The following is a 21,382-nucleotide window of genomic DNA, read 5'->3' on the forward strand; positions in this document are numbered from 1 at the left end:
AAATAGTTTGGTTTAGGATAGGGCATTAGGATAACACTTGCGTTCAAGTGCATTCACCTAGTAGCTCTGAAAATACGATGTCTGGGAATTTGTGACAACTTGGGAACATGATCTAGGAGAACATTTCCTTATGTTTCTGTTTCTTCTTGCTTGATTCACCGGTTCCTATTAATATTTAAGAAACTTGTGTATTTGAAGGCTTTGGGGGCAAGATTCTCCAAAAATGTTAACAGTTTTTACAACGCCCATCCCCATCCTCAGTTTTGTGGAAAATCTTATCAACATAAAGACACAGCAATGGTTTTCATGTGTTGAAAGATACTCCAAAGTTTTATTATAATGTCGGACAGTTCATATGCGGGGTCATTACTGCAATTATAATTTACCATATATCATGAACTGAGACCAAGATATGAAAACAGTGCTACATCTAAGTGTTAACCAGCCATGCAGTGGAAAGAATACCACCACATTTTTTTCCTACAAGTATCCTATCTTTTCCAACAACCATCAAATCCCACTTGAGGAGTAGCTTTACAGAATTACAACTGAACTCAAATGCATAATGTTTCCCCCTATCCATCTTCTCCCACGCAGGCTATTGGAATAGCCAACGTAATGATGATTGGTTTCAGATTTAGCTAGCTGGGAAATGAAGAAACATATAAGAAAAATATAAAGTGGTCCCTCAGTACACACAGAGGATGAACCCCATGGATACCAAAATCCAAGGCTGCTCGAGTCCCTTATATAAAGTGGCAGTCCAGTGGTTAGGACTCTGTGGTCTCTCTGCCAAGGGCCTGGGTTCAATTGCTGGTTGGGGAACTAAAATCCCACAAGCTGCACGTTGAGGCAAAAAATTTAAAATAAAAGTAAATAAATAAAATAATAAAAGTAAAGTAAAATAAAATAAAATAAAATGGAGTAGTACAGGGAATAGAGTTGGCCCTTCGTCTTTAGAGGATGCGACACCTGCGGGAACAGAGAGCTGACTGTAGTGTTCCCCGTCAAACCAGTTTTTCTGTTGTTCTGCGTTCTGGAAAACAAAGTGATGAAAATGGAAAGTAAAAAGGATGCTGAAAGGGCTCGGGTTGTGTGTAGAATTTCTCTTTGCTCGTGGTCTAACTGGCATAAACCTCATCAGGCTGTCCCAGACATGTTGGCTGTAAAACCGTGGGGCACTGGTACAGATCTAAAGCATTCATCGGGCTCAGAATCTACTTGAACTTTCTAAACATCTTGAGGCAACAGGTCCTTATAAACATGTTCCATAGGGGCCAGAGGCATTCATGCATGAACAAAGCAAGACCACTTACAGGAGACAATCCATTTACAGGTGGCTTGGAAAGTGGTTGCAATTCTAGAACTACGCTTATTAAGTTAGACTCTAATAATAATTTTTTAAAGTTGGTTTTATTTTTTTAAAGATTTTTCTGATATGGACCATTTTTAAAGTCCTTATTGAATTTGTTACAATACTGCTTCTGGTTTTATGTTTTTGTTTTTCTGGCCATGAGGCATGTGGGATCTTAGCTCCCCGACCAGGGATAGAACCTGCACCCCCCTGCCTTGGAAGGCGAAGCCTTAACCACTGGACCGCCAGGGAAGTCTTGACTCTCATAATCACTTAACTATTAATGTTAACTACATCACAACCTTCAGCAAATATCCATAGCAAAGTTCACAGGAGTCTTAAAAAGAAAAAAAAATTTTTTAATTTCCATTTGAATGGGCTAGTATGGATTGAGCTTTAGCTGAATATACAACTAAGATGCTGGCCTTACTACGTTTACATCCTTGTGCAATAAACAAAACCCAGATATGCTGAATATTTCATCAGCTTCTCCCAAACTAGTTATCATCCTTCAGAATGGAGATGTGAATATACTTAATTTTACTTGCCGAGTGTTTTCCCAATCCCATTCTGAAAACAAAAATCTGGCAGCAGACACAAATCCCTTCTGTTCTCTGCCTCCTTGGAGTCCCACTCTAGTTAAATAAAAAGAAAGAAAGAAAGAGAAGAAAAAGAAAAGGTTGCTTCTTTTTAGGCCCAGAAACTGATTTAAGAACCAGAATTGTCTTACAGACAACTACAGAATTGAGATATTATGAACAGCTTTGATGATTTGTTTCCCTACAGTTAACTGCACATAATGTCTTTTCCTTTCACTTGTTTCTTTCAACACCACAAATACTAAATATGTTTTATTTTCCTGCCTCTTTTACAATAAGGGTGAAGTACATGCAACCAAATTAGAATCTCCCCTGTCTCACTAATAAGAAAACCAGGAAATTGGATTTAAAGTGTTCAGTTTGTCCTTGTACTCCTTGGAAGAACTCCTGGTCTTTAAATTGACAGTACAGCTGTTGATTGGAAATTATACAGAAAGATTAATACATCCTCAAAGTAATTTTCTGTGAGGCCGTTGACTAAGGTTTTACAAAATACGTATGTTTATATAAAGGCATTGCCCATTTTACATCTATAAGAAACGAATGAAAATAATTTGGATGTAGAATAGAAAGCTCAATTTCATTTCGACCCAGTACTAAATGACAGGAGTGTCCTGTGACGACTGAATGCCTTGACAATGTAGGGTGGCCGCCATCACTGAGCCAGACTACTACCACATGCCTTAGAGTCAGAGGCTGGCTCCTCAAAGTAAGCCAGCTTTCCGGGGCAGATGACAACAGGATGTGCTGGAGGCTTCTATCAACACCCAGCTGACATGGGTGACATTTGTAGCCATAAATCTTTCAGAAACAAAGTAAATCTGCAATTTATCCACAACTTAAGGAAAACAGAGAAAACAAGGATAAAACAGTATTATGGTAATAAATGGAAAAGAGCAACTGACCTAGTAGCCAGATCTGGCTTCTAGTACCTAGCTTTCTAATGGGCTTCAGGCAAGGCCCTCAACGACCCTGGATACCCTCTCACCCAGGAAAGGAGAATAGGCTTGATATAACTCGATTGTCTCCAACTGTCTTTCAATTGTGAAGTTAAATATTTTAGATTTCAGGAGGAAGGGAAGCTGACTGAACTGTTATATTTTACAATACCCATCACATAGTTAATTTTAATAAACAGTTGTTTAAATAAGGTGATATTGATGCTTAAAAATTCTTAGACTTTTGGGCTTCCCTGGTGGCGCAGTGGTTGAGAGTCTGCCTGCCGATGCAGGGGACACGGGTTCGTGCCCCGGTCCAGGAGGATCCCACATGCCGCGGAGCTACTAGGCCTGTGAGCCATGGCCGCTGAGACTGTGCGTCTGGAGCCTGTGCTCCGCAACGGGAGAGGCCACAACAGTGAGAGGCCCGCGTACTGCAAAAACAAAAATCTTAGACTTTAGGCCTTGATGAAAATCCTCACACATCTAGCAATAACTAAGATAAAACTGAATTTAGGTCAGGACACGCCAACCAATTCAAGGTAGAAAATGCCAACATGACACTTGGAACTTCAAGTTCCACAACGCAATTTGATACTGCTAAAGCTGTACTTCTTCTTAAATAAAAAAAATTTTTAAATCCTTAAATTTTTTTGGTTGTTAGAAAATTAAGGGGCTACTTCGATTTACTAGAAATTCCCCAACACACAAACATCTAAGCCAGAAACCACCCATAAGCGACTGTTACATTTTACTCAAAATAATTGTTATTCATATCTTGACTTGTCAATCGTGATGGTGGTACACATGACCAGTTTAGATATACACGGGACTTGTGTAAAAAGTAATACTATATGTGTATCAATAGTTAGTATGGCCATTGGTATATATTAAAAAATGTTTTTTTAAGCTATGGTTGATTTATCTAGATTTTGTTCTAAAGCCAAAATTTGCAATGGGTTCCCTCATGGCAAGGGAGGATACCATGTATCACATACGGAAGTAAAGGCAGTCTTCGTATTAACTGCAAAGTAAGTTCCCCATCATATTCATAACAGCCAAGTTATTACACCTTTTTCCAGTGGCTTCACTAAAAGCAAAGTTAAAAAAACAATCTATGAATAAAAGAACAAGTGATTACAAAGAGTATGCTGTGTTTTGGAGGTATGATGTGACAATGTCAGTAAGATAGGTGTGCAAAATAAAATGTCTCAACTTTTCCATAAATAATTTTCTATTGTACAATAAACAGGCCTTATCTCTATAGTTGTCCTTTAAGAACTCCCTTTCTAAAGCAGAGTAAGTTGTTTCAGGAATTTCTTCACTGATTAGATTAATATAATGCGACAAGAGCAATTCTGAGGCACTTCCCTCTTTAAAAAAATTTTTAAGAAACAAAATTTGTAATAGGACATATCATTATGGAAATGTTTAAATTTGACTAACACTCTTAGAAGGCATTTTTGTAGCATCCTACACGCTGGATTCCGTAACTCAGTTTAATCTTTAGACACCCACTTGTGCCAGGGCCAGGAGAACAGAAAATTCTATTTATCAAAAACTGAATTTCCTATTTAAAAGGAAGCACCATGTTTGATACCATTTATTAAAAGCTATTTAAGTCCCACATGAACTTTACATTTGGTTTCTACTGCAACTACCAGTAAACTCCACTATTACTCTGATTTAGGAAACTGCAACATTTTCGGTGTGCGAGAGTTCTGGTTTGACCTTGCAATGTGAATGCTCTGTGTACCACAGCAGTGGCTCCCAGGGGAACAGCTGAGCAGCCGTCACGTTTCCCAGAACAGGGTGTAACATTCTTTTGCTCACCATGTTTATTTAACGGCATGCTCCAACTCTCAGGGCATGCAGTCAGCTAAAACTTTCAACCCTATTGTTCACTGCTATGAACCCGTTACTATACAGTTTAAGATTTTTTTACCCATTTTAATCTCTTGACAATAAACAAATAAGAAACACACTATTTTATACTATTTGGGTCAAATTAATTTTATTATGCTCCATGATGAATTGCCACCAGTGCAACATCCTATTCACTATACATTTCAAAAAAATATTTCACATACTAAACAAAATTTCAGTTGATAAATGGAAGTGAATGATTGAGAGTCTTTATGAATCTCATACATACAGCATGTGGCTAGCTGAAACTATCACGCAGCATTCAGATATAAAAAGCCTCATGCTAGTTTGTTAAAGGCGAACGCTGTCAGACAATCATTTAGCTGGAGCACACGTGGGAGGCCCTCAGGCTGTGCACAGGTGTAGTGCTGTCCACAACGCAAGGCAGTGGGGGACTGAAACATGCAACCTTTACGTCTAAAGCGGATTTAGTCTTCGTGGCTGGACGGAGCTCCACAGCTGCTGTGTTTAAACCAATAGCGCCTCAGACTTTGTGCAACAACAAACAACAACAACAAAGTCTTTTACTTTTCCTTTAAGAAGAAAGAATAAACTCGATTATCACTGGCAAATTTTATACCCACCTGACGTATTTCAAATTGCGTTTCCAATTCAAAGAATTGATATCCTCTGCTCAGAGCAGCTCCTGATAAATCTTTATCATAACAAAGTCAGCGGGGAAACCCTGAATTCCTTGCCCCAAAGTTAACAGAGATCTTAGATTGGCATTACTTTAAAGATATTTCTAAGATATTTTAAAAATTCTGTATAATGTCTAAAATAAAAGAAAGGAACACGTTTATTATTACTTAAAATAATTACAATGTTCTATTTACCATTTGCACAAATTTCTAATTTTACTGGTTAGTAGTTGTCCAGCCTCATCCACACCAGACCCACAGAGCTCAAGCCACAATAAAAATGAGAGTAAGCAGAAAAAGGTTTCCAGCAGCAGAGGGCACTGTTTTTGCAAGAAACAAAAAGTCTAGAATCTTTCCCACGTTCTTAAATCATTCCTGCAAGGTAGGTAACATTCTTTGAATAACTTAACTGTTTTACTGCACCACTTACTGCTTTCAGCAACAAAACCTTTTAAATTATTTCTCATGATAACTAGACGCATGATCACTAGAGATTATGTGATAACTGGTTAAAATTCAAGCCACATCTTGCAGGTCCAGCCTGTCAAGATCATGCCAACACCAGATTTTGGTCGGTACAATTATAGACAGCTTAATTTTTAGTTGGATATTGTGACTATAGTAATGAAATACATTTGCAACTACACTCTGAGTATGACTCAATGTGAGAAAAATAGGTGTCTGTATGTAAATCAGATAATTTTTCTACCTAAAATTTAAAGTAGGTAGGTATGATAATTAATGCTATAAATATGAAACAACCACCTTTAGGCAGACTAGTGTATTGTAGAGAGGCATCGTATCATTTAGCATACATAACAAATGTGCAGGTTGTAAAGTTTTATTTGTTTTTTTTTTTTAAACCTGTCATTCAGTTTTGTATTTCAAGAAATTTGACATTGGGACCACCAATCTTTTAAGAAAAATGTAACCCTTCACCTGACATTTGACAAAAATCTTGAGAAATTATCAAACTTTAAAAAAACAGCATAATAGTTTCATCATTACAGTGTATACCTTTGCCAAATAGGTAAGATTTTTATGTCTGGTATTTCTGAATACCTCAATCTATACAGACTGCAAAATAAAAATACTTAATTCCACACCACTTTTATGATGTTCTGATTTTTACAGTATATTTAACCAAATATTGAAGTAACCACAATGTATAGCCTCCTTCAGTTCATGTAGAACGAAATTATCTCTAAGATCCCCAAACCTCAACAACTTTTGTTTCAGAATAGTACCAAAAATATTTTTTAAATTTTTGCCTAAAAGAGCCTGCCACATTTGCTATAGCACAAAAATAACCTCAGTCAAGCATAGGTATGCAAGGGCTCCTTATGATTCCAGCCTCCAAATACCACATCTGTACAGTAACAGGCAATATTGCTGTAAGAGGTGTGTTACCATTTTCCCAATTAGCATCTCTGTAGTGATTTTACATAGCGCATATTGCTAAAATTTGAGAAACTGCATCAGTGTAGTGATGTCTAGAGAACTGTGCAATGTATCAGCTTCAACATTCATGTGGCATGTGTTCGAAATGAAGGGGCTAAATAAACTAAAGTTTGCATCACTTAAAAAAGAATGTAGTGCTATACTAGATTTTAATAAGAAAATTTAGGTACAGAAAAAGTAGGGTATGAAAATAGTGTTTTCCTTCTGGCATTATAACTAAATTACATTAAGGTTTTTGTCAGTCTCACATATAATATTTAAACTCCCTTGTTGATGGAATGAGAAATATTCACAAATTAAGTGAGCATCCTGGTGTAAACGTGCACACAGTAACAGGGAGTAGCTTTGCAGAGGATTATGACAAACCCTTACAGATTAAATGAGGTATTGCACAGATTAATAAAAAAAAGCAAAAAAGGCAACAAAAATATACAGCAAATTGGTAGAACATTTACATGATAATTTTACAGAATCCATAGACAGAAAGTAGTGTTTAGTATTTCACCTTAAAAATATATATATAATATATAGATCAGTCTTCCCATTCATCATCATCCTCAAAATCTTCTTCATCATCTTCATCCTCATCTTCATCTAGAAGAGAATCATTAATACAAACAATTAAAACGTATGTATAAATCAAATGACATTTCATAATTCTTAGGGGACTTCTCTAATTATTCAGTTTCTAAAACACAAACCTGGAGGAATCTAGTTACTAAAATGGTTTAAAATGAATCAGTAAAATACATCTAAAGAGTATTGGATAGTAAGCTCAAGATTAGAACATGACTAAGAAGACTTGGGTTCTAGTCCCTAAGTATCTATGTAACCAGTTTCAACCTGCGTTTCTTTATATGTAAAATCACATTTGAGTTGATCTCTCTGAATTTTAGGCTCACATATCGCAAACCCAACAAAGGCCCCTTCAATGACTGTCTTTAAAGAAAAGTTGTAAAAAATATAACCAGCACATTGTTTGGCTACCAATTTTAATTATAATTCCAGTGACAGGTGGGAACCGCATCAGCACTAAGCCATAAAGGAAACGGAGTAGGCAGTCCCAGTACCTAATCTCCTCTTCTACCCCCTATTCTCCCTTGAACCCACTGACACCGCTCCTTCCGGGTCACCAAGGACCTACCGTCGCTAAAGCTAAAGCTCAATTCTCTGTTCTCATTTTCCTGACCCATCACACCCACCTGACCCAGATGATCACTCCATCCTCCTTCAAACACTTCTTCACCTGACTTCTAAGATACCACACTCTCCAGTGCTCCAAACTCATTAAACTTTCTCTTCTCCATTTATACCCACTTTGATGATCTCATCCAGTTCCATAACTTTAAATACCATGTATATCTTAATGACATGCAAATTTATATTAACCGTTCACATCTCTCCCCTGAATTCCAGACTCATAACCAAATGTCTACTCAATATCTACTTTTAATTTTTTAATAAGTATCTCAAATTTAATTTGTACAGAATCAAATTCCTAATCCTTCCTTTCCAACTTGCTACTCCTAAATCTTTCCCACTCTGTTAAAGAAAATTTCACTCTTTCAGCTGCTCAGTTCAAAAACCTCAGAGTTATCCATCACTCCTTTTTTTCCAAACCTCACTTCCAATCCATCAGCAAACCCAATGACCTCCATATTCAAAGTATAACTGGTATCCAACCACTTCTCAGGTGCTCCCAACCTGATTCAAACCTGCATCATCTCTAGCTTGGATCACTGCCACTCCTCTGCTAAGGACCTTCCAGTGGCTTCCCATCACATTCATGGCTTCCAAAGCCTTACTCCTGACCCGCTGCCACCTCTCAAACTACATTCCTTCTTCTTTCTCCTGCTCTCTTATTCCAGCCCTACTGACCTTGATTGGCACTGTTCCTCAACCTCAGGAACTTTGTACTGGCTGTACACACTTTCCTGTTTTCTACATGGTTTACTCCCTGAACTCCGTCTGGTCTTTCCTCACATGACATCTTAGGTAGGCCTCATTATCCTATTTCAAAATGAACTTCCCTCTCACGGCCTGTTAGTCCTTATATCTCCCTTTTCTGCTTAATTTCTGTCCTTAGTACGTATCACCATTTAATATACATATTTTCTAATTTGTTTTATTTATTGTCTCTCTCTTTCTCACTAGAATGCATGGTCCATGAAGGCAGGAATTTTTGTTGTTTTGTTATTTTATTATTATTCCACAATAAATATTTGTGGACTGAATTAACCTATCCTATCTTTGTAACACGGTACGGAAATAAAAATGCCTATTTAAGAAAAACAAATGTTGCTAAAAGATCTTAGATACCCACATCCTTAAGGAGAAAGAAAGAGAAGGAAAATAACATTTACTGAACACCTACTATGTGCTAGGCAATCTGCTGGTTAGCTGCATATTAGTTTACTTACTGTTCATATCAATCATCTGATTTATGAATTCTCTACATGTAACAAACTGGAGAATTGAGGTCCACCACAGGGAGTAAGTAATAGATTTAATAAGAACAAAGATCTGCTTCTAGTACATCATGCTCTCCAGTAAACCTCAACCATCACATCAGCAAAACCCATATTCTTTCTCTCTTTTAAAAGTGATATTCATTTACGTGGTGGTGTGTATATGTTTAATAACCTCAAATGAGTACTAGTTTATTCAAATAAACCTTTTAGGAAAAAAAAAAGAGGAAACAAAAAACTTTAGGATTCTTTACTAAACCCTAGAAACAGTATAAATTATCTCATTTCTCAGCCCCAACTCTTGCAAATCAGGGAAACCTAAATTTCTTATGTCACAAGAATGTCACAGGAATGAGATTCAGAACTCTCCAGCCTTGTTTACAAGTTGTTTGCCAGGCATTCTATTAGTATTTCTGGTTCAGGAAACAAAATTGTCATTTTGCTAAAGTTGTTCTTCCAATTTATGATTATGACAGTGGTATCTTGACATCCATTAAGCTTCAAATAGACTAGTCACAGTTGCAACAACTTAAAATATATCCTAGAACCTACATCAATAAGTTATTCAATAGCAGGGGAAAATCTAGCAAAGACTGTGTCACAGAATAAAAAGAGAAGCAGAACTTCAAATATTCAAATTTATTAAATATATATATACACATGCAAATATACCTGAAGAATGAATGGCTTTGCTCCTTTTCTGCATCACTTCCATTAATGCACCTACAATTCCTGAAGTGGGTGCAGGTGTCGGTGGTGTAGACTCTGGGCCGTCAGATACCTTGGAAAGGAAAATCAGCAAAATTTAGTAACACATCCTTAGCAACAAATCTCTGTCTCCAGAAAATCTTTCTCTCTTAGAATCACTTTATTATTTTAAAACAAAACAAAACAAAAAAAGCAAACAATCAAGCCTAGAATAGGATTAACAAAATTAAGAAGAAAAAAAACTGCTGCCTTAAAATAATTCTCCAAGATACATTTCCCCTCCTTAATGTATAAGCCATTAATACACTTCCAAATTTAATACAACAGTCAAACTTTTTCCTAAATAATACTTGCCCTTACAGCTGGGTTACTTCTGTTCATTCTAGTACACAAAGCCTTGGCTGATGAGAAACTTTAAAACGATTATCAAAGGACATCACTTTACAAAACTAAGGTAGTATTTAGATGCCTAAAGTTATTAGAGAAGAACATTTTAGGATATCTAAGAGCAATTAAAGAGACTTATGGTTTCCTAGAAAAACTCAGCTTTACTAATAGGCTTTATAACTTTAAATATTATACTTAATATAAAGTTATAATGTAAATATGTACAATATATAATATACTAGAATTCAAAATGAACCTTCCTTCTCATATCATGTAGGAGGAGGAGATCAGATGCGTAGCTTTCAAAATGTACCTCACAAGGCAACTAACTATCCCTAACTAAAGTACTTTACCTAATATAAACTACATTTGGGGGGAAAAAAATCAGTATCAAAGGGTCTCATTAAAATCTAATTTCTATATAAAATAATCCCTGATTCCAACACTCATTAAAAAAGAAACTACAGGAAGTTTGTAGAGATTTAGGAAAAAAAAATACAATTTAGAAACTATTGCTGTATGTGCACTCTGACTTAAATGAGCAGTCGTTTATACAAAACAGTCATTTTGTTAACTTTGTCCCTGGGATGATACTGGTATAATTAAAAATGAAATAGCACAGCTATACTAAATAATTACACACACACACACACACACACACACACACACACAGTTGACCCTTGAACAACACGAGTTTGAACTGCATGGGTCCACTTATATGCAGATTATTTTCAACAAATATATTGGAAAACTTTTTAAAGATTTGCTACATTTGAAAAAACTTACAGATGAATCACACTGCCTAGAAGTATGGAAAAAATTAAGAAAAAGTTAGATATGTCATGATTGCATAAAACATATATACACATCTATTTTATCATTTACTACCATAAAATATACACGAATCTATTATAAAAAGATAGAATTTATTAAAGCTTATACACAGACTGTACACGGCACCATTCCCTGTTGAGAGAAATGTAAACAAACATAAAGATGCAGTTTTAAATCATAACTGCATAGGATTAACTGTAGTGCACATTGTACTACTGTAATAATTTTGTCCCCACCTCCTATTGCTATTTCAGTATGCTCAAGTGTTGTAAGTATATGCTTAAAACTCCCTGTGATGTTATCAGTGTGAGCAGTTTGTCCCTCCAATAAATTGCGTATCACAGTAAAAAGTGATCTCTCGCAGTTCTCATGTATTTTTCATTGTATTTAGTGCAATACTGCAAACCTTGACCAAAACCACGGGACCCATACTAAGCACCACTAGTAATGCTAGAAGTGCTCCCAAGAAGCGGAGAAAAGTCATGACATTACAAGAAAAAGCTGAATTGTGTGATATGTATTGTAGACTGAGGTCTGCAGCTGCAGCTGCCCACTGTTTCAAGACAAATGAATCTGGCATTAAGGACCATAATAAAAAAAAGAACAAGAAATTCATGAAACCATCGCTGCAGCTACATCATCAGGTGCAAAAACCTTGCACTTTTTGTGAAATAACTTTATATCTCATATTGAAATGCAGCTTCCATGTGCATGCAGGATTGCTATAAGAAAGGCATACCTATAGACTCTAATGATTTGAGAAAAAGTGAAGTCATTACATGACAACTTAAATGAAAAGGAAGGTGAACGATCTAAAGCTGGAAAATTTAATGCCAGCAAAGGACGGTTTGATAATTTTAGAAAGAGGTTTGGCTTTAAAAGAAAAGCAGCTTCTGCCGACCAAGAGGCAGCAGAGGAGTTCCCAGATGCCATTAAGAAAATAATAGAGGAGAAAGGATATCTGCTTGAATAGGTTTTAAATGTAGACGAAAGTGTCCTAGAAGTGCCCTGGAAGAAAAATGCCACAAAGGACACTTATAAGTAAGGAAGAGAAGCAAGCACCACGATTGAGGAGGGATAGGTTAACTCTGCTGTTCTGTGCAAATGCAGTCAGGTTTACGATCAGGACTGCTCTTATCTATAAATTTGCTAACCCTTGTTGAAGGGAAAAGATAAACACCAGCTGCCAGTCTTTTTGGTTAGATGACAAAAAGGCCTGGACAAGGAGAACACTTTTTCTGAATTGGTTTCATCAATGCTTTGTCCCTGAAGTTAGGAGGTCCCTTGCCAGTAAGGGACCACCTTATAAAGTTCTTTTGATATTGGAGAGTGCCCAGGCCACCCAGAACCCCATGACTTCAACACCACAGTGGTCTACTTGCCCCCAACACAACATCTCTAATTCAGCCTCTAGATCAGGGGGTCATAAAGACCTTTAAGGCTCATTACACATGGTACTCTATGTGACGAACTGTCAACTATAGAAGAGAACTCCGGGAGAGAGAACATCATGAAAGTCTGGAAGGATTACGTCATTGAAGATGCCATTGTTCTTACAGAAAATGTGGTGAAAGCCATCAAGCCCAAAACAATAAATTCCTGCTGGAGAAACTGTGTCCAGATGTTCTATATGACTTCATAGGATTTACAACAGAGCCAAGCAAGGAAATCATGAAAGAGATCATTGATATGGCAAAAAAGGTGGCGGGAGGTGGTGGCAGTGGTGGTGAAGAGTTTCAAGATATGGATCTTGGAGAAATAAAAGAGCTAACAGATACCACACCAGAAAAATTAACAGAAGATGACTTGATGAAGATGAGTGTTTCCAAACCAGTGCCAGATGATGATGAAGAAAATGTAGAAGAAGCAGTGCCAGGAAAACAAATGGACATGAGACAATCTGGAAGAAAGAAGGGTTCTCGGATTATTCAAGACTGCATTTGACTTCCTTTACAACACGGACCCTTCTATGATATGGGTACTAAAACTAAAACAAGGAATTATTGGGTTGGCCAAAAAGTTCCTTTGGTTTTCAAGTAAAAATAAAAGACACATTTTTCATTTTCACCAAGCACTTTAGTGAACAATGTAGTCACCCTTTTGTTCCACTATCTTCTGCCACTTTTCAGGCAACATCATAATTCCATCTTCTAAAAACTTTTTTTTTTTTTTGGCGGTACGCGGGCCTCTCACCGCTGTGGCCTCTCGTCGCTGTGGCCTCTCCCGTTGCAGAGCACAGGCTCCGGACGCGCAGGCTCAGCGGCCATGGCTCACGGGCCCAGCCGCTCCGCGGCATGTGGGAGCTTCCCGGACTGGGACACGAACCTGTGTCCCCTGCATCAGCAGGCGGACTCTCAACCACTGAGCCACCAGGGAAGCCCTTCTAAAAACTTTTTATCTTTTTGAGCAAAGAACTGTCCCAGGTGCCTTTTATAGTCTTCCAGGGAATTGAAATTTTTTTCATTAAAAAAATTCTGTGAAGACGGAAATAAATGGAAATCCGAAGGTGCAATGTCTGGTGCATATGCAGGATGAATCAGAACTTCCCAGCCAAGCTGTAACAGTTTTTGCCTGGTCATCACAAAACATGCAGTCTTGCATTATCCTGATGGAAGATGATGCGTTTTCTGTTGACTTAATTCCCGATGTTTTCATCAAGGGCTGATTTCAGTTGTTCTAACTGGGAGCAGTACTTGCTGGAATTAATTGTTTGGCTTTCCGGAAGGAGCTCATAATAGAGGACTCCCTTCCAATCCCACCATATACACAACATCACCTTCTCTGGATGAAGACCGGCCTTTGGTGTGGTTGGTGGTCGTCCATTTCGCTTGCCCTACAATCTCCTCCGTTCCACATTATTGTACAGTATCCACTTTTCATTGCCAATCACAATTTGTTTGAAAAACGGAATGTTTTCGTTATGTTTCAGTAGAGAATTGCATGTGGAAATATGGTCAAGAAGGTTTTTTTTCGCTTAACTTATGTTGAACCCAAACATCAAAGCGATGAACATAAATCAAGCTGGTGCAAATGATTTTCACCGCTTGATTTGGATATTTTGAGTATGTCGGCTATCTCCCGCGTGGTATAACACTGATTGTTCCCAATTAATGTCTTGACTTGATCGCTATCAACTTCAATTGGTCTCCCTGACCGTGGAGCATCATCCAGCGTGAAATCTCCGGCACGAAACTTCGCAAACCACTTTTGACACGTTCAACCAGTCACAGCCCCTTCTCCATACGCTATACAAGTCTTTTTTTACGTTTTGCCTGTGTTTTTACCTTTCTTGAAATAATAAAGCATAATATGCTGAAAATGTTTTTCTTCCGTTTTCAATATTAAAACGGCTACACAAAAATTCACCAATTTTTGTAAGTTTTTTTTTTTTAATGCACGCTGATATGACAGCTGTCACAATACAATCTAATAAAATTGTTTCGAATGAAGTTAAAGACAACCTAAGCGCTACTAGAGCCATCTTACGGGAAAAACCGAACAAACTCTTTGGCCAACCCAGTATGATATAGTTCTATAAAATTAGTGTGCCTGCCTCTCCTGCCTCCCCTCACCCCTCCCTCCACATCTTCCATTGAGGCCACTCCTGAGACAGCAAGAAAGACCAACACCTCCTTTTCCTCCTCCTGCTCTTCAGCCTGCTCAACGTGACGACAACAAGGATGAAGCCCTTTACGATGACCTACTTCCACTTAATGAATAGTAATCATCATGCTGTACAGTTAATAAATTTATCTGTTGTGTATGTGTGTCTCTGTGTGAAAATCTAATAACTATATGGCAAGAAGTGTATGAAATATTTTTGTGTCATCATCATCACCTAAGTATTCATCATGTAGAACACTGTGTGTAAGAGTTGAAGTGGATAGCCGCTCCTTACATAGGCGTAAGGTGAGGGATATTTAATATAAAATTAACACTGTGTTAGTTTTCTTACTGTTCTACAACTTTGCTTTTGGAGAACTACCTTACCATACAGTATGCCCCCCCTCTCGTAACTGGAGAAACTGCGTATCTGCCTACCTTCACAGGCAAGTGGTTTTTGAAAAAACATATAACAATGTTCCCAATACAGTATTATGAATATGACTGTACTAACATATGCCATAAAAATTTTATAACGATTCATTCACTAGTATATAGGCTGGCTACTGTGAAGCAACCATATCGAATATGCTAGGCTACCATAAAGCAATCATATGGCTGTCTCTCCGTTAACGCTGCATGAATTATTATACATGTAAATAAATATAAATTTCTCACATTCTTTTCATTTTTGATGTCTACTGTTAGTATTACATATAACATCTACAGTGTTTGTATTATATTAATAAGACAATATTGACCAAATTGATGTAGGTACTAACAGATAGATTATTCATCTTGTAAACAGATGATGTAAACTTACAGCATCAATAAATACAGTTCAGTACTGTAAATGTATTTTCTCTTCCTTATGATTTTCTTTATAACATTTCCCTTCTCTAGCTTACTTTGTTGTAAGAATACAGTATATAATACATATACAAAATATGTGTTAAATTAACTGTTTATGTTATTGGTAAGGCTTCCAGTCAACAGTAGGCCATTAGTAATTAAGTTCTAGGGAGTCAAAAGTTATACACAGATTTGACTGCTCAGGGGGCTGGCACCCCTAACTCCCATTGCTGTCCAAGGGTCAACTTATGTATTTGAAATTCTGAAGTATATGACCCCATTAAAATCTGCTATTCACCTGGGCTGTGGTCATTTTGACAATAATTCCCCCCCCCCAACAACTATTCAAAGTTCTTCAACTGCTCCTGAGAAACCTGTAGTCTGAACTAAATGGGGAGAGGGAGCAGAGGTGATTGTTCACAGGCTGATCTAAGTATCATCCTGAATACATATTAAGAAAAGATGTAGACACATTTTAAAGAAGTTTCTTAAATCTGTGCTAGGTTGATGTTTAAATGCTTTCCTTCGATTAGCTGTGTTCCCTAGCCATCATTCTCTTCCTAGCTAAAGCTTCTGAGATTTAGTAAGTTATCATAATTCTCTACACACTGCAAAATAATTTTCAATTAAAATCTCCTTTCAGCTCCATTTACTTCATAGAAAAATCTACCATCCGTAACCTGCCTGAAGCCCTGCAGAGCAAATGTTCCTCCTGGAACTGAGAGACCACACATAAAGGCCCAGAGGAAGCATGTGAATGTTAGCCAGGTTAGGCTCTAGGTCAGGGGTCAGGAAACTACGGCCATGGACCAAATCTAGCCTGTCCCCTGTTTTTGTATAACTTTTTTAAAGCTAAGAATGATTTTTTACATTTTTAAATGGTTGAAAGAAAACAAAACAAGAATATCTGTGATATGTGCAAATTACATGAAATTCAAATTTCAGTGTCCATAAATAAAGCTTTATAGAACACAATCATGCCCACTGACTTATGTGCTGTCTATGGCTGCTGCTTTTGTGGTATAATAGCAGAGTTGAGCAGCTGTAACAGATACCACATGGCCTGCAAGCCTAAAATGTTTATTATCTGGTCCTTTAAAGAAAAAGTTTGCCAACCTCTGCTCTGGAAGATGAAACGATGACCTCAACCAATTCAGAGAATCCAAAATTATCTGTCACTATAGAAATTCTAATTAGAACTCTTTGAATTTTCTGTGGAGTCTCATTCTCTACTAATCTAAATTTCAGACACATAAACTTTAAAATATGGTTTAGTTTTCATAAAGTTAATGGTTTGACTTTGCCAAAATGATTACAATTGGTTTCAACAGGGCTATTTTTACTTCTGTATAGTTTAATAAAGATTTTTCTTTAAATTAAAATTTATTTAAAAGTGTAGAACGACAGATTGCAAACATAGTGCAATATTCTTTATATGAAGTTCTAGAATAGGCAAACTAAACCTATGGTGATAGAAATCAGGTCAGTGATCCTTTCTGAGAAGGGAGAGGCATGAGGGAACTTTCTGGGGTGATATTTTGATACAGAAGTATGGACCACACAGGTAAAGGTATAAACTTACGCATTTTAGGGTATGTAAGGGTTGGAAAAACACACACCAAGAGAAAAAGTAAAAAAATTTTTTTCAAAGATGTCTTATAATTGCTTTAAAATTCCATTAAGACAGGCAGTCTAAACCGAAAGGAACAGATTACTTACAGATTTCAGCTGAATACCCTGCCGTATCTGGTCTAAAAGCGCATCCCTTCCAGAGCAGGACACCGGTCGACTGTTCTGTTCCACTTTTTTTAGCTGAGCACCCTCTCTGATTTGATCTAAAAGAGCTGCTTTGCTTCCTGCAGAAGTTGGAACCTGATGGTCACCATCGGAAGGGAGGCCGGGGGGAGGTGGCGGCCCCGGCGGCGGGGGAGGTGGAGGCGGCGGGGGCGGTGCCGCCGGCCCCGCCACCGACATTGGCGGAGGAGGTGGCGGCGGCCCGGAAGGCGCTGAGGAGGGAAGGGCCGGAGGAGGGGGAGGGTACATCCTGTTTGGCGGTGGCGGAGGCACCCCGACACCTGGCCTGGACGGAGGCGGCGGTGGCGGCGCAGCCGAGGGAGCTCTTGAAGGGGGCGGGGGAGGAGCCCCTCTTCCCCGGGCAGGAGGGGGAGGAGGGCCCGAACTGTGCGGAGGCGGCGGGGGAGGAGGCGGCCCTCCCCGGGACGGTGGTGGAGGTGGTGGTGCTGCAATGAAAACAGAAAAAAAGAAAACCATGCTTTCCCCCCCCAAAACATGATACTGAAAAAGCGGCTCATTTCAACATGTATTAAAAAAAACCAATATGAGGGGGAAAAAAGAGGCCTCATCTTTGTATGTTACTTTACAAAGATACCTGGGCACAGATGATACCTTACAACTCTGTTTGGGACTACTCGGCCTGAAGATCGCCTTCGTGGTCTATCTTGAAAAAATACTAGCTAAAATAGTAGAATTTAGTTTTTAGGAATCAGCACCACTTATCAAGGTAAGGGAATAAACACATTTTTATGTAATAATAATAAAACTATAACAATGATATCAAACATTTTGGGCAATAAGCGACATTTTACATTTTCATAAAAATGGATACCTTCTCTCTTTAAAGAATCAAGTATATTTAGTTGTTTTATAAAATTAATTTACATTCAGAATTAAATAGCTAATGTAGTATAATCTATTAGAATTTATTCAAGTTAATCTGAGCTAAACTCAAAACTTTTTGACAATGTAAATCTTTGTCACCTAACTTACATTTGTAATTTATATTGTCCTACATTTTTACATGTATAGAACATATAATAACATATAATACAAGTTATGTAATAAATATATATTATAGTGATATATAATACAATATATCATGTATATATTGTATCTGTTGTACTACATTAATAAAAGATGGTCAGCAATTCCAGTGATGGCATTAAGGGAGGCTGGTTGCTCAGCTGAAATGTTCAACTACTTATCCATTAACAAATTAACTGAGAATTTCTAAACACTGTAAAATTAAAGTTATTAATAAAATATTAACATTATCCTGGTAGTAATGACATATACATTCTTATTTTACTTAAGGGAAAATGTAAGCTAAAATAGAGAAACAAATTCAAAGTACAAAATTTATTACATTTCTAGAGACATGATTTTACCAACAGCATACACAAACTTACATAATAATGAACTTCATTACTTCTCCATTTATTTAAAGAGTGACTAGAAAAAATAACTATTTTTAGGAATAAAGAAATCCTAAAACCCATAACAGCTATTTGTATTTACTGGTACCAACTAATATATTATTGATGGATATTTCGACAATCTATATAATAAAAATACCTACCTTAATTTCAAATAATAATAGGCTCAGATGCTCAATAATGCAATGATACCAGAGAAGAAAAGGCCCCCCTCAGTTCAAAGGAAATCAAACATTATCTTCTGATTTTATTTGGGACTATCATGGAAATACACTCTAAAATATGCTATCAAATATAGTCATAAACATTAGATGAAATATACGGAAAGGCCAAAGCTCACAAGGGTACTGTCTCCTGGCATAGAAACTTTTAAAACTGGAAATAATATATAGCTGCAAACAGGACAGTCATCCTACTTGGATACAGGCCATCACTGAGGGAAGTTCCTATGATTTACACTCAAGGCATACTGGAGATCTGGGTGTTGCAGCTAAGGTTCACCCAATTTTCTCACCAGATCCAAGGCAAGGAGGTTTAAACTTGCTAAAACCAAATTCTTTTCCTAACATAATTTGTAATAACAGGGTAAAACCAAGAGGATATGGCATATGTATATTATGTATACTCCCTGAATAAGATAGTACATCAAATCCTTCAAGCAGATACAAAGATTTCATTTTAATCAGCTGAGGTTTACATTTCAAAAATCAATGTTGTCTGAACTAGCATTTTTATGATTTAGTTGTTTGTTAATCAAGAGGAAAAGGACCCACTCTATTCTACTACAAAAGGTATTAGTCCATCATTTCCTGTGGTTTCACCAAGGTCTCTGGAACCATAATCTTTTCTATGTACAATGATGTATCTCTTCAATAGATAGATTTAAAGTTCTTTTGAACTGGGAATAAGCACATTTATTGGAATAATTTGGGACTCAGCTAATACCCATTCAAAGAGACAGTAAATTATTGTTCAGGCAAAGGGAGAGCCTTAATTGATAGTGAATAAATTATCAACTGCACCAAGTTTGGGTACAGCACAAGTTCAGCATTTCTATTATCTGAAAAGTGAGCAGTAACATCTCTGTATTTTCATGAGGAAAACATCTATTACCAACTTTCTATTTTTAAAATCTGTATTATGCCTACATAAAAAAAGGAAAGTATGCAGAAGATATGCCATATCATACCAAGGTAAAAAGGTGAAAGAATTAAAACAGGAGGAGAGGAGAGATAGCACGTTAGGTTCACATGCACAAAAATGTCTGCTGAGCAGATCACACACCACTGTGAGAAAGTCTGGCGGCCTACAGATTTTCAAAACTGAGTCACACGAACACCAGAATCAGAATGACAATGATAGTTCTTAGATATTTAATAAATACATAAAGTAAAAAGCATGAGACAAACGTTACAACAAATAAAACTGCTCTTACTATCAAAGCTTAGTTAGAAAAGAAGAAAGACTGAGGCTTATGGAAAAAACCCCGTCTTGATGCTGCACTATAAAGAAAAGTTGATATACTTAACTTTCAGATATTATTTCAGATCAAATTAATATTAAGAGTAATTGGTAGATAACTCTAGATATTTAAGGGAATTATAAGCAGAAATTGTAAAATAATATAAATATAACTAATATTTAAAAGAAATGTAGTTTTATAGAATTCAGGAAACTACTCTCATGAAGATGAAGTAAACCAGGCAAGTATTATTCAAGACAAATTTAAACTTATGGGAATACTAACAACTCTCTGAGTAGTCATTTATAACTGCATGTTTGCTTATGTTTAGTCCTCCCCACTGCCCCAAATTAATGTAAAAATGTAAGTATATTTTATGTAGGTTATTGAAATAATACCAATTGTGAAAAGCAATCACTAAAAATAAGTATATTAATAATAAAAACAGTGGTGCAGTTAAGAGGTAATCCACAGAATTTCAAAAAAATTATCTAAATTACAGATGAAATATGAGCTCTGACTCATATAGAAATAAACTTCCTTTTTTACTTTAGCATCTATGTAACATTAGTTACATAGCCCCAAACATTAGTTTGAATAGAAGGCAGAAAACCTTACTGGATGTTAGATTTGGAGGCAGGATAAATGAGTTGTAGCTTCTTTGAAAATAAACACATGCATAATTTAGTACACTGGGCCAAATAACATCCCCCATACATACCACTCCACTGTGGTGGACCTAAGAACAGATTATTAGAAATTAATGGACTTCAAACAATTGCAAAGACACACACACAAAAAGATACAGTGGAAATCACAAGGTCTCCTACTTTTTACAAATTTGATTACATGATTTTACAAAATAAATTTCAAGAGATTTAAGTTTTACAAAATATATTTTTATGATAACTTCATA

The 21,382-nt window shown here is 36.8% G+C and overlaps 1 protein-coding gene across 3 annotated transcripts in view; it reads right to left on the minus strand.

Moving 5' to 3' along the window:
* Positions 1–331: 331 nt before the first annotated feature.
* WASL (WASP like actin nucleation promoting factor) overlaps positions 332–21,382 on the minus strand; it is a 71,479-nt gene continuing 50,428 nt past the window's right edge. The window contains exons 9-13 of one of the 3 annotated variants that reach the window (XM_060020816.1): positions 21,188–21,205; positions 17,491–18,011; positions 10,060–10,168; positions 7,425–7,513; positions 332–1,036 (exon numbers count right to left, since the gene is read on the minus strand). In XM_060020816.1, the coding sequence (XP_059876799.1) occupies positions 7,452–7,513; positions 10,060–10,168; positions 17,491–18,011; positions 21,188–21,205 (710 nt within the window). In that variant the 3' untranslated portion in view covers positions 332–1,036; positions 7,425–7,451. Of the gene's footprint in view, positions 1,037–4,868; positions 7,514–10,059; positions 10,169–17,490; positions 18,012–21,187; positions 21,206–21,382 lie in introns of those variants that run through there. The other 2 variants (XM_060020815.1, XM_060020817.1) reach the window with 2 other exon arrangements.

Source organism: Delphinus delphis, chromosome 9, assembly GCF_949987515.2.
Source record: "Delphinus delphis chromosome 9, mDelDel1.2, whole genome shotgun sequence".
NCBI classification, from domain to species: domain Eukaryota; kingdom Metazoa; phylum Chordata; class Mammalia; order Artiodactyla; family Delphinidae; genus Delphinus; species Delphinus delphis.